Source organism: Theropithecus gelada, chromosome 10 (genome assembly GCF_003255815.1).
Source record: "Theropithecus gelada isolate Dixy chromosome 10, Tgel_1.0, whole genome shotgun sequence".
Lineage (NCBI taxonomy): Eukaryota > Metazoa > Chordata > Mammalia > Primates > Cercopithecidae > Theropithecus > Theropithecus gelada.
In genome coordinates this window covers 59,001,220-59,013,646 of record NC_037678.1, presented here as the reverse complement: position 1 = coordinate 59,013,646, position 12,427 = coordinate 59,001,220, and the positions used below count along the sequence as shown (strand labels likewise).

At 50.1% G+C, this 12,427-nt stretch overlaps 1 protein-coding gene across 2 annotated transcripts in view; it reads left to right on the top strand.

Annotated features, from left to right (window-relative positions):
• Positions 1-5,090: 5,090 nt before the first annotated feature.
• Positions 5,091-12,427, top strand: part of MYBL2 (MYB proto-oncogene like 2) — a 52,055-nt gene continuing 44,718 nt past the window's right edge. For both annotated transcript variants that reach the window (XM_025399086.1, XM_025399085.1), the window contains exons 1-2: positions 5,091-5,371; positions 11,775-11,868. In XM_025399086.1, coding sequence (XP_025254871.1) covers positions 5,352-5,371; positions 11,775-11,868 — 114 coding nt within the window. In that variant the 5' untranslated portion in view covers positions 5,091-5,351. The remainder of the gene's footprint in view (positions 5,372-11,774; positions 11,869-12,427) is intronic.

The window sequence follows — 12,427 nt, the reverse complement described above, 5'->3', positions numbered from 1 at the left end:
ATTACAGGTGAGCCACTGCACCCAGCCAACAGTTGTATGTAATAGTTTAAGGAGACTTGGTATTTAGGTTTTGATTTAACAAAATTTTTTTTTTTTTTTTTTTTTTTTTTTTGAGACGGAGTCTCACTCTGTCGCCCAGGCGGGAGTGCAGTGGCCGGATCTCAGCTCACTGCAAGCTCCGCCTCCCGAGTTTACGCCATACTCCTGCCTCAGCCTCCCGAGTAGCCGGGGCTACAGGCGCCCGCCACCTCGCCCGGCTAGTTTTTTTGTACTTTTTAGTAGAGACGGGGTTTCAATTCAAACTGTAGCATTCCCAGTTTTCTCATTTGAGGTCCAAGCCTAACTCTCCAGCCCAAATGTTAGCTTTGTAACATTGCATCCACTCAATTTAAATGGAATGTGTAAAACCCCTTCCATGAGTACCTACCAGAAGCCAAGCTATAGCAAAGGTCTGAAGCTTAAAATGTGCACAGGCTGTCCTTTCTCTTGAGAGAGAAGTAAAATAGTGGGTGGAGGAAGTGCAATGAGGACAAGAATGATAAGGAGGATGCTCTGGAGGTGGAGGGGGAAGGCGCCAGCCAGAAGGGCCATGTGATTCTACTTACTATCAATCAGTGTTTGGTGTCCAAACTGGTGCTGGGCCCTGAGCATTTAATAAGTTGATTTGATCCTTATCTTCCCAACACTGGGTCAGGCCTGGGTCTGGAGCCCGGGTTGGGGCAAACTGGAATAATCAAATACCTGGAGCCTCCCTGTCCAAGCAGGGCGTGTTCAGGAAAAGTTTCCCAGCAGAGGTAAAGTTTGTATGTTATTAGTCCAGAGTCCAGGGACCACTCCCAGGTGTGGTTGCACCGGGAACACTAGGAATCCTCTCTTCAGGGGATATCTGTTGCTATGATGATAAGTGGAGAGGAAATGTGTGGAGATCATCAGATTCCATCTGGCACCAGCATGATCTCCCTGCTGGCTGACTCACAGCACTGACTCCAGGCTCCTTTGGCTCTAGGGCATTGGCTAACTGGCCCCAGTTCCAGGTTGCAAGTGGACTCTGCAGCTGTTCCCTGCCTCTTGCTTTGGGTAATAACTTGCCCAAGCTGTCAGGTCCTGCCTCTCCCTGAAATCGGACGACTAATGTGTGGGCCTCAAAGGATAAGAGTGAGGGCACCTGAAGAATTACAGTGGTAATAATAGTTAACAGTAATATAGTTCTTTTATTGCTGGGTGCAGTGGCTCACTCCCATAATCCTAGCACTTTGGGAGGCCGAGGTGGGTGGATTACCTGAGATCAGGATTTCAAGACCAGCCCGGAGAAACCCATCTCTACTAAAAATACAAAAATTAGCCGAGCGTGGTGGTGTGCACCTATAACCCCAGCTACTTGGGAGGTTGGGGTTATTGAGACAGAGTCTTGCTCTGTTGCCAAGGCTGGAGTGCAGTGGCATGATCTCAGCTCACTGCAACCTCTGCCTCCCGGGTTCAAGGGATTCTCCTGCCTCAGCCTCCCGAGTAGCTGGGGCTACAGGCGCACGCCACCACACCTGGTTAATATTTTATATTCTTACTAATATTAAGATTAAATTTAATTTTATATTTATATAAATATATTTTATATTTATGTAAAATACATAAATTTATATTATATAACTATAACATATAAATTTTATATTTATATAACATATTTTTCATATTTCTATAACAATTTTTATATTTCTATAAAATATAATATTTTATATATTTTATATTTATGTAAAATATATTTTATATAAATATATATTTATATTTTTATAAATTATAAAATTTTATAAAAATTTATATTTTATAAATTATAAACATATTTATATTTGTATAAAATACGATATTTTATATTTGTATAAAATATGATTTTTCTTTTTTTTTTTTTTTTTTTTGAGACGGAGTCTTGCTCTGTGCCCCAGGCTGGAGTGCAGTGGCGCGATCTCGGCTCACTGCAAGCTCCGCCCCCCCGGGTTCACGCCATTCTCCTGCCTCAGCCTCCCAAGTAGCTGGGACTACAGGCGCCCACCACCTCGCCCGGCTAATTTTCTTGTATTTTTAGTAGAGACGGGGTTTCACCGTGTTAGCCAGGATGGTCTCGATCTCCTGACCTCGTGATCCGCCCGTCTCGGCCTCCCAAAGTGCTGGGATTACAGGCTTGAGCCACCGCGCCCGGCCAAAATATGATATTTTATATTCTTGGCCAAGCTAGTCTCAAACTCCTGATCTTAGGTGACTCACCCACCTCAGCTTCCCAAAGTGCTGGGATTACAGGCGTGAGCCACTGCGCCTGGCCAATATAGTTCTCATTATGTGCCAGGAACTGTTTTTGGTGCTTTACACATATGAATTTATTTAATCCTATAACTACCTACAAAGTAGGTACCAGCATAGTGATTAAGAGCATTGACTCTAGAACCAGACAGGCCAGGTTTGAATCCCTGCTCTGCCATTTACTAGCAGTGTGACCTTGGGGAAGTCTGTGCCTCAGTTTCCCCGTCTGCTAAAAGAGGATAATCCCAGTATCTACCTCATAGAGTTGTTACGAGGATTAAATGAGTTACAATTTATAAACAGAATAGTGGCTGGTAAAAACTATCTAAAACTTTGATAAATCTAATTTTTCCAGGTGAGAAAACTGAGGCACAGAAGAGTTAGGTAATTGGCTGGGCATGATGGCTCATGCCTGTAATCTCAGCACTTTGGGTGGCTGAGTCGGGTGGATCACCTGAGATCACGAGTTCAAGACCAGCCTGGCCAACATGATGAAAACCTGTCTCTACAAAAATACAAAATTTAGCTAGGCATGGTGGCATGGTCCTGTAGTCCTAGCTACTCGAGAGGCGGAGGTGGGAGAATCATTTGAACCCAGGAAGGGGGTTGCAGTGAGCCGAGATCATGCCACTGCACTCCAGCCTGGGCAATAAAGCGAGACTGGGTCTAAAAAAAAAAAGGTCATTTGCCTAAGATACTGCAACGAATGGTGGAGCTGGGACTCAAACCCCAGGAAGTTTGGCTGTAGAGGCTGTGCTTTCAATGAAGTGGGCATGTCCATATTGATTACTTTATAAGGGGAGTGGGCAGGGGAAACCCTGAATTAAGTGATGTGGAAGTTTCTAGCACTTAAGATGTGAGTTAGTCTTCCTTCTTCTGTGGTAAGTGATGTTTACAGCAGCTGGTGGCTGGACTGTCCCCAGGTGGCCAGCAGCTTCTGGAAGGGGGCTCTGAAGCCTGAACAGGGGCTAAAAGGCTGGGGTTTGGTGTGGTCTCTTCAGCGTCCTATCTCAGAGCTCATTTATCTTACTCTCAGCACTGCTCCCAGGAAGTCCAGTGTGGCTTGATCCTTGGTACTTGGTAAATGTCAATCTAAAATAGAAAACCTTTGCTAAATCTCAAGGAGAGACAGTCTCACTGTCTGTGGCCCAGGCTGGAGTGCAGTGGATCACGAGGGCTTGAGCCCTCGAACTCCTTGGCTCAAGCAATCCTCCTCCCTCTGCCTCCCAAGTAGCTGGGATTACAGGCATTCACCACCACGCCCAGGTAATTTCTTAATTTTTTTAGAGACAGGGTCTCGCTGTGATCCCCAGACTGGTCTCGAACTTTTGGACTGAATCAATTCTCCCCCCTCGGCCTCCCAAAGTGCTAGGATTACTGGCGTGAGCCACTATGTCTGGCCTAATCTCTGGGAGTTTAAATCCGAGGTAAACTGAATTCAGTTAAAAAAACCTTTCCCTGGGGCTTCTTATGTCAGGTCTTCTACTGGGTCCTGGAGATAATGGGGTGCATTGAGAGGTCATCTGGACCTCAGGATGCTCCCAGTTCAAAGGGGGAAATGCAGAAGTCTACAGGCAGATTGTGGGCAGTGGACCCGAAATTAAATAAGAATCAGCCACCTGGGAGGGGCAGGAAGTGTTCCTGCCCTTGGTAATGGCTCAGGCAAAGGCAAAGACACCATTTCTTTTGGCCAGGGCTGGGTGGTGGTCTGGCAGATCAGATAAATCTGATTGTGGAGTAAGGAATTTACCTTGAGGGAGAGGAGGATGGTTTTTAATTCTGGAAAAGTAAAGTCAGGTTTGCATTTAGGGAGAGTCATTCTTGCCCGGGGCTAATGCCTGTAATCCCAGCACTCTGGGAGGACAAAGCGGCAGGATCCCTTGAACCTAGGAGTTTCCAGATCAGCCTAGGCAACATAGCAAGACCCCCTTCTCTTAAAAAAAAAAAAAAAAAAAAGCGCGGTGGCTCACTCCTGTAATCCCAGCACTTTGGGAGGCCGAGGCGGGAGGATCACGAGGTCAGGAGATCCAGACCATCCTGGGCAACATGGTGAAACCCCGTCTCTACTAAAATACCAAAAAAACAAAACAAACAAACAAAAAAACCGGGCGTAGTGGCGCGCGCCTGTAGTTCCAGCTACTTGGGAGGCTGAGGCAGGGGAATCACTTTAACCTGGGAGGTGGAGGTTGCAGCGAGCCAAGATCGCGCCACTGCACTCCAGCCTGGCAACAGAGCGAGACTCCGTCTCAAAAAAAAAAAAAAAAAATCAGCCGGGTGTGGTGGCGAGTGCTGGTTTTAGCTACTGGAGAGGCTGAGGTGGGAGGATCGGTTGAGCCTAGGAGGTAGAGGTTGCAGTGAGCTATGATCGCGAAACTGCACTCCAGCCTGGGCGATAGAGCAAGACCCTGCCTCTAAGAAAATAAACAACAAAAACTAAAGTCTATTAAGGAGGGTTTCTCGGAGGCAGGAGAGGAAGCAGGGAGAGGCACAGGTAGGGTGAGGGGCCGCTTTAGCGTGGGGCGGTAGGGACGCAGGAGTGGCTTGGACTAGCGTGGGGGATTCCGCCCTGGCGCTTTCCCTGGCTGGCTCTCCCATGCTCGCGCCTCATTCCCCTTGCTTGGTCTTCGCTATGTGGGCTACTCCTGGGCCGCCACGGACTGACACCTGAGCCAGGCCTCAGTCACATCACGGCCCGCTCCGTAACTCCGAAGTGGCGGCCGCTAGCCCGGTCCTGCAGCCGGCCCTGGAGGGTTTGGGCAGGTGCCGCCCCGCAGGCCCCGCCCCGCCGGCTCCGCCCCTCCCAAAGGCCCCTCCCCCGTCGCCCGCGCGCCAGGCCCGGGCGGCGCCTACGCGCTTGGCGGGAGATAGAAAAGTGCTTCAACCCGCGCCGGCAGCGGCTGCAGTTCCTGCGAGCTGGGAGCGCGGGACCTGCTGACACGCTGACGCCTCCTATCGCGGCCCGGGGCCCGGAGCGACCGGAGCAGCCTGGGTCCTGACCCCGGCCCGGCTCCCGCTCCGGGCTCAGCCGGCGGGCGGGCGAGCGCGGCGCGGTCCGGGCCGGGGGGATGTCTCGGCGGACGCGCTGGTGAGACAAGTCGGGCGGGCAGAGGTCCCCTCCCCCTCCCTTTAATTCACCCCTCCCCCACCCAGCTCCCCCAGACCCTCCCCAGGCTCCCTCCAAGCTAGGGGTGTGTGTGTGTGTGTTGGGGGCGGGGTGTTTCCGCGGAAATGCTGCGTCCTGGGCCCTCTGAGGCAGGGGCGCGCGTAAAGCTGGGGGGCTCTTGGGAGTCCCTGCGGCTACCCGGGCCTGCTGGGCCTCGGAGCTGGGACGGGCGGGTCTCCTGGGACCCGGGCCAAGCCCTGCATGATGTCATTTTGTCTCCCGCCTAATTGCGGGATGGGGGTGGGCCGGCCGGTGTCAACTGGCAGGGCCTTCGCCGGGGAGGAAGGCGACCCCTGGGAGCGAGAGGGAGTCACCAGAGTCCCAGCCAGCGGGAGGCCGAGCCTGGGAGGCACTTGTTCCAGCCTAGTTTTGGGTCAACTTGGTGGGTGGGCTTTGCTCCTCAACATTCCGGGGAGCACAGAGACCCCCAAGCCCTCTCCCCCGGACTGAGAAGGGTGCTGAGTTGGGGGCTCTTTTGTCTCTCCCACCTGGGTTCCGCGCCCCAGCTTGGTTCGGTTTGAGACCTGTCTTCCTGTTCCCACGAGGAGTTTTGGGCAGCTGGGGTTGAAGGTGCGGGGGAGAGAGTCCCTGGGGCAAAGGCAGGAACTGCGGTCTCCATTTTACTTATTTCCCCAAAGACTAAAGTGGCAGAGCCGAGCCCGGATCCCGGAGCCAGGTCTGTGGCTCCAGATTCCTCTCTTACACCTGTGCGCCTGGGGCCTCAGCTCCAGGCTTTTCGGCCTGCCTGGGAGACAGGACAGTGGGGTCCTGACCTCTACCCTGCCTGGATCCCTGCAGCTCAGATAACCTTCGGTCCCTCTTTTTTTTTTTTTTTTGAGACGGAGTCTCCTTTTGTCGCCCAGGCTGGAGTGCAGTGGCGCGAGATCTTGGCTCTCACTGCAACCTCCTCCTAGGTTCAAGCGATTCTCCTGCCTCAGCCTCCCAGGTAGCTGGGACTACAGGCGCGTGCCACCACACCGGGCTAATTTCTTGTATTTTTGGTAGAAACAGGGTTTCACCATGTTAGCCAGGGTGGTCTCGATCTCCTGACCTTGTGTTCCGCCCGCCTCGGCCTCCCAAAGTGCTGGGATTACAGGCGTGAGCCACCGCGCCCAGCCAACCTTCGGTCCCTCTTTAGACGATAGCCTCATCTAAAGATGAAGCCTTCCATCCCTCTAGATTTTTGCCCTTTCAGGCTGAGGATAGGGATATGAGCACAGGGACTATGTTCCTCAGGCCCCATTTTCCCAGGGGCAGCACCACTGTCCAGGAAGTTTTTTGTTCAGGCACCTATCAGACCCTGCCCTGGTTTTTTTTTTTTTTTTCTTTGAGAGACAGGGTCTCGCTCTGCGGTCCAGGCTGGAGTGCTGTGGTGCAATTGTAGGTCACTGCAGCCTCAATCTCCCACCTCAGCCAGCTGGGACTGCAGGCTGAGTAGCTGGGACTGCGGGCACGCGCTGCCACAACTGGCTAATTGTTTTGTTTATTTATTTAGGAGACAGATTCTCGCTCTGTCGCCCAGGCTGGAGGTCAGTGGCACAATCTTGGCTCACTGCAACCTCTGCCTCCTGGGTTCGAGGAATTCTGTCTCAGCCTCCCGAGTAGCTGGGACTATGGGTGAACGCGGCCATGCCTGGCTAATTTTTTGGATTTTTAGTAGAGACAGGTTTCACTATGTTGCTCAGGCAATCCGCCCACCTTGGCCTCAAAAGTGCTAGGATTAGTGCGGGTGGTGGGGGGGCGGTGGCCTGGCATCGTGTCTCACCTCACTGTGTTACCCAGGCTGGTCTCGAACTCCTGGCTTCCAGGGATTCTCCTCCCTTGGTGTGAGCCACCTTGCCTGGCCCTATCCTGACTGTTTGTTCATTCCAGAAGTGACTGCCCCTAGACCACCCTCAGGTCCTCAGCTACTTCTCCCCTGAGGGGCTCAGTGGAGGAACCCCTCCCATGTGAAGGGTGGCAGCTCCACAGCCCTCAGCCCTTTTCCTGGCCATTTGCTGTAACTCTCCTCTGCCTTAGTGCCCCACTTCCCACTTTGTCTCTGACTCACCCCAGTCCTGGAGCAGAGCCCAGCACGTTGAAGGGTAAAATGTAGGGTATGTTGGACCAAAATGTGATTGCCACCACTAACTGGCCTCTGCTTTTTCAGCCGGGATTAGGATGTGAGGACTTGCAGGTGTCTGGAGTTAGGAAGGTCCAGAACTTGGCAAGTGGCCTGACCCCTCTGAGCCTCAATTTCCGCATCTTTTAAGTGGGGATAATGAGAATGTGGGTGAAGTTGATGGCCAGCACACGTGGTAAAGTATATCATCTCACAGAAATCTCCCAGCTGTCTGAGATGCTGACCCTATCTAACAGCATTGGAGGCTGGGTGTGGTGGCTTACGCCTGTAGTCCCAGCACTTTGGGAGGCCAAGAGTTCCAAGACCAGCTTGACCAACATGGTGAAACCCCTCATCTCTACCAAAAATACAAAAATTAGCTGGGTGTGGTGGTAGGTGCCTGTAATCACAGCTACTCAGGGGGCTGAGGCAGGAGAATTCGCTTGAATCCAGGAGGTGGAGGTTGCAGTGAGTCGAGATCATGCCACTGCACTCCAACCTGGGAACAAAGCGAGACTCTGTCTCAAAAAAAAAATAAAAAATAAAAAAATAAACAGCATTGGAACATGAGGGAGTGTCCATGCAGATATCCTTTCATCCTTGAAAGAATATTTGCTGACCTTCTGTTAGAAGCCAGACCTTCTTTGTGCTGGACGCTGGAGAAGCAAAGATGGTTTCTGTCACAAGCTGTCTGGGGGCAGCTGATTTTGAAGCCAGCTTCATTCTGTTATTAGTATCTTCTGGGTTTTTGCCTTCTATATTGCAATGGTGGAGGACCCATGAGCTGGGTCAGGAATGAATTCCAGATCCTTCTGTATTGCTGGCTGTAGACACTGTCCCTTCCTTTCCTGTTTCTGAAAATTTTTTTCTTTTGAAACTGGGTCTTGCCTGGCCTAAAACATTTAATTAGTATTTCTTATTGATTAATAGGCAGCAGCTTTGCACATTTTTTCATTCATTTGTGTATTCAGTCAGTCCCTGGGCAAACATTTAAGACCTTTTGGTGATAAACCCTGGGATACCGAGGTGGAGCTGACCTTTGTAGATGATGTAGAGGGGAGAGGCAGTTGCAGTGTAAGGGCCTGAGACATGCGCTGTGGAAGTATAGGAGTGACTCTAGGAAGCAATGGTGAGCTCTGGAAAACAAGGATAAGATAATGTGAAGAGCATAGTAAGCTGCCTTTTATTTGGTCACAAGACCGAGACTTGCCTTGTTTGGAAACCTGTAAGCTTTTTCCAGTTTGCAAATGTCTGACCTAGCAACTTACCTGACCAACGTGACCTGATGCAGGTCCTGTCGGGTGGAGTTGGGGAAAGATTACTAACTTTCCTCAAGCACCTGACATCTCTGGAGGTGGATCCTATATGATTTCCTTTTTTTTTTTTTTTTTTTTTTTTTGGAAGGGGGTCCCCCTTTTTGCCCAGGCTGTAGTGCAGTGGCAGGGTCTCGACTCACTGCAACCTCTGCCTGCTGGGTTCAAGCAGTTCTCCTGCCTCAGCTTCCCGAGTAGCTGGGACTGCAGGTACTCGCCACCATGCCCAGCTAATTTTTGTGTTTTTGTATTTTTTTTTTTTTTTGAGGTGGAGTCTCGCTCTGTTGCACAGGCTGGAGTGTGGTATCACGATCTCTGATCTCCACTCACTGTGACCTCTGCCTCCTGGGTTCAAGCAATTCTGCCTCAGCCTCTGAGTAGCTGGGATTACAGGCACATGCCACCACACCCAGCCAATTCTTTTTGTATTTTTACAAAAAATTACAAAATTGTAATTTCACCATGTTGGCCAGACTGGTCTCGAACCCCTGACCTTGTGATCCACCTACCTTGGCCTCCCAAAGTACTGGGATTACAGACGTGAGCCACCGTGCCCATTTTTTTGGGCTGATTTCCATTTTTTTTTTTTCTTGAGACGGAGTTTTGCTCTTGTTGCCCAGGCTAGAGTGCAATGACCCGATCTTGGCTCACCGCAACCTCCGCCACCCAGGTTCAAGTGATTCTCCTGCCTTAGCCTCCTGAGTAGCTGGGATTACAGGCATGCGCCACCACACCAATCTAATTTTGTGTTTTTAGTAGAGATGGGATTTCTCCATGTTGGTCAGGCTAGTCTTGAACTCCCAAACTCAGGTGATCTGCCTGCCTTGGCCTCCCAAAGTGCTGAGATTACAGGTGTGAGCCACCGTACGTGGCCCGATTTCCATTTCTGTAACTACTAAACTGGATAAATATGAGAATTTTTTGGAGCAACTTGCAAGATTGCCTGGTAGAGTAAAAACACTCAGAACTCAAAGCAGCTCGTACTGTTTTTTTTTTTTTCCCCGCTACAGCCATGTTAGAAGATATTGTACACTTGGCCGGGCGTGGTGGCTTACGCCTGTAATCCCAGCACTTTGGGAGGCTGAGGCGGGTAGATCATGAGGTCAGGAGTTCAAGAGCAGCCTGACCAAGATGGTGAAACCCTGTCTTTGTTAAAATGCAAAAAAAAATTTAGCCAGGTGTGGTGGCAGGTGCCTGTAATCCCAAGCTACTCGGGAAGCTGAGGCAGAATTGCCTGAACCTGGGGGGAGGAGGTTGCAGTGAGCTGAGATGCCATTTCACTCTAGCCTGGGCGACAGAGTGAAACTCCCTCTCAAAAAAAAAAAAAAACAAAACAGGATACTGTATGGTGATATTTCTCTCCATTAAGCCTGTGTGTAGGCAAGGATTGAAAAGGGATTTGCAAAAATGGACGTAAGCTGGACACGGTGGTGCACACCCGTAATCCCAGTTACTTTGGAGGCTGAGGCAGGAGGATCGCTTGAGCCCAGGAATTCAAGACCAGTATGGGCAACATACTGAGACCCTGTCATTACAAAAAAAAAAAATCCACTTATGAAAAAACAACTTGGCCAGTCATGGTGGCTGAGGCCAGTAATCTCAGCACTTTGGGAGGCCAAGGTGGGAGGATTGCTTAAGTCCAGGAGTTCCAGATGAGCCCGGGCAACATAGTGAGATGTTTCTACAAAAAAATACAAAAGAGCAGGCATAGTGTCATGTGCTAGTAGTCCCAGGTACTTGGGAGGCTGAGGTGGGAGGATTGCTTGAGCCTAGGAGTTGGAGGCTGCATTAAGCTATGATTATGCCACTATATTCCAGTCTGAAAGACAGAGCCAGACTCTCCCTAAAAGAAGAAAAACAACAAATGGACATAATATATTTAGAATTTTTTTCCCAAATAACTAATATCTCTTAAAATCCTGGTGCCTGATAACTTACTTCATCAACTTTATTCCTTAAAATATCCATGCGGGTTTGTTACTGAAAGGGAAAAGTGATAGTCTGATTTTAAACATAATATTCTTGGTGAAATCTTAACTTTCTTTTTCCTTTTTTCCTTTCTTTTTTTTTTTGAGACAGAGTCTTGCTTTGTTGCCCAGGCTGGGTGCAGTGGCATGATCTTGGCTCACTGCAACCTTCACCTTCTGGGTTGAAGCAATTCTCCTGCCTCAGCCTCCTGAGTAGCTGGGATTACAGGCATGCACCACTGTGCCCAGCTAATATTTGTATTTTTAGTAGAGATGGAGTTTCACCGTGTTTCATCAGGCTGGTCTTGAACTCCTGACCTCAAGCAGTCCACCCACCTTAGCCTCCCAAAGTGCTGGGATTACAGGTTTGAGCCACTGTGCCTGACCTGTTTTTCTTACAGCTTTTGAAATCACTAGGGCATTCCTGAAATTAAAAAGAAGAAAGTAGCTCTTAACCTATTTCATTAAAGAATTTAAAAAGCGGTTAGGTCAGATGTGGTGGCTCATGCCTGTAGTCCCAGCACTTTGGGAGGCTGAGGTGGGAGGATCGCTTGAGCCCAGGAGTCCAAAACCACCCTGGGCAATATGGTGAGACCCTGTCTCTACAAAAAGTACAAAAGTTAGCCGGGCATGGTGGCATGCCCCTGTAGTCCCAGCTACTTAGGAGGCTGGGGCGGGGGGATCATTTGAGCCAGGAGTTCAAGGCTGCAGTGAGCTGTGATCATGCCACACTGAATTCCAGCCCAGTGGCAGAGTGAGACCCTGTCTCAAAATAAAAATAAAAATAAGTGAAGCAGAAGTGCCTATGTCTTAAAAAGAAGAAAAAGTAAAAGCTCTCTCCCCCAGACCTTTCCCTAGGGTGGGCTGGTCGCTGCCTACACGCTCTCCATTATGTAAAACATATGGACACACCATCCTTGACCTTTGGCCTGCTTTCCCCATAGCGAGGATCTGGATGAGCTGCACTACCAGGACACAGATTCAGATGTGCCGGAGCAGAGGGATAGCAAGTGCAAGGTCAAATGGACCCATGAGGAGGTGAGTCCATGGGGAGGAGAGGATTGATGGCACCTGGGGGCTTTCCAGAGGAGCTGAGCCTGGAGTCCTGATGTCCCATCAGATAGGATGAAGAGGAGGAGTGGGTGAAGGAAGGGATGGGTCCTCTGATTGACCTCATGCTTCTACTCAGAGCATTCTGGGGGACTCTCAATTCTGAGGACTCAGCGGGTGGGAAGGGGATGTGTGTCCCAGACCTCAGGGCCCATTGTGTCTCCTGAGCAGCTGGCATGTTCTATGTCATGGACGTTGATTGTGCTTTTTGCCTTTTGAGTGCTAGGAGGTTCGGCCAAGTCTGTAACTCTCCCTTTCTTTCTTGTTTTCTTTTTTTGAGACGGAGTTTCGCTCTTGTCACCCAGGCTAGAGGGCAGTGGCGTAATCTCAGCTCACTGCAACCTCTGCCTCCTGGGTTCAAGCGATTGTCCTGCCTCAGCCTCCTGAGAAGGTATGATTACAGGTGTGAGCCACCACATCCAGCTATTTTTTTTTGAGACAGAGTCTCGCTCTGTCACCCAGGCTGGAGTGCAGTGGCATGATCTTG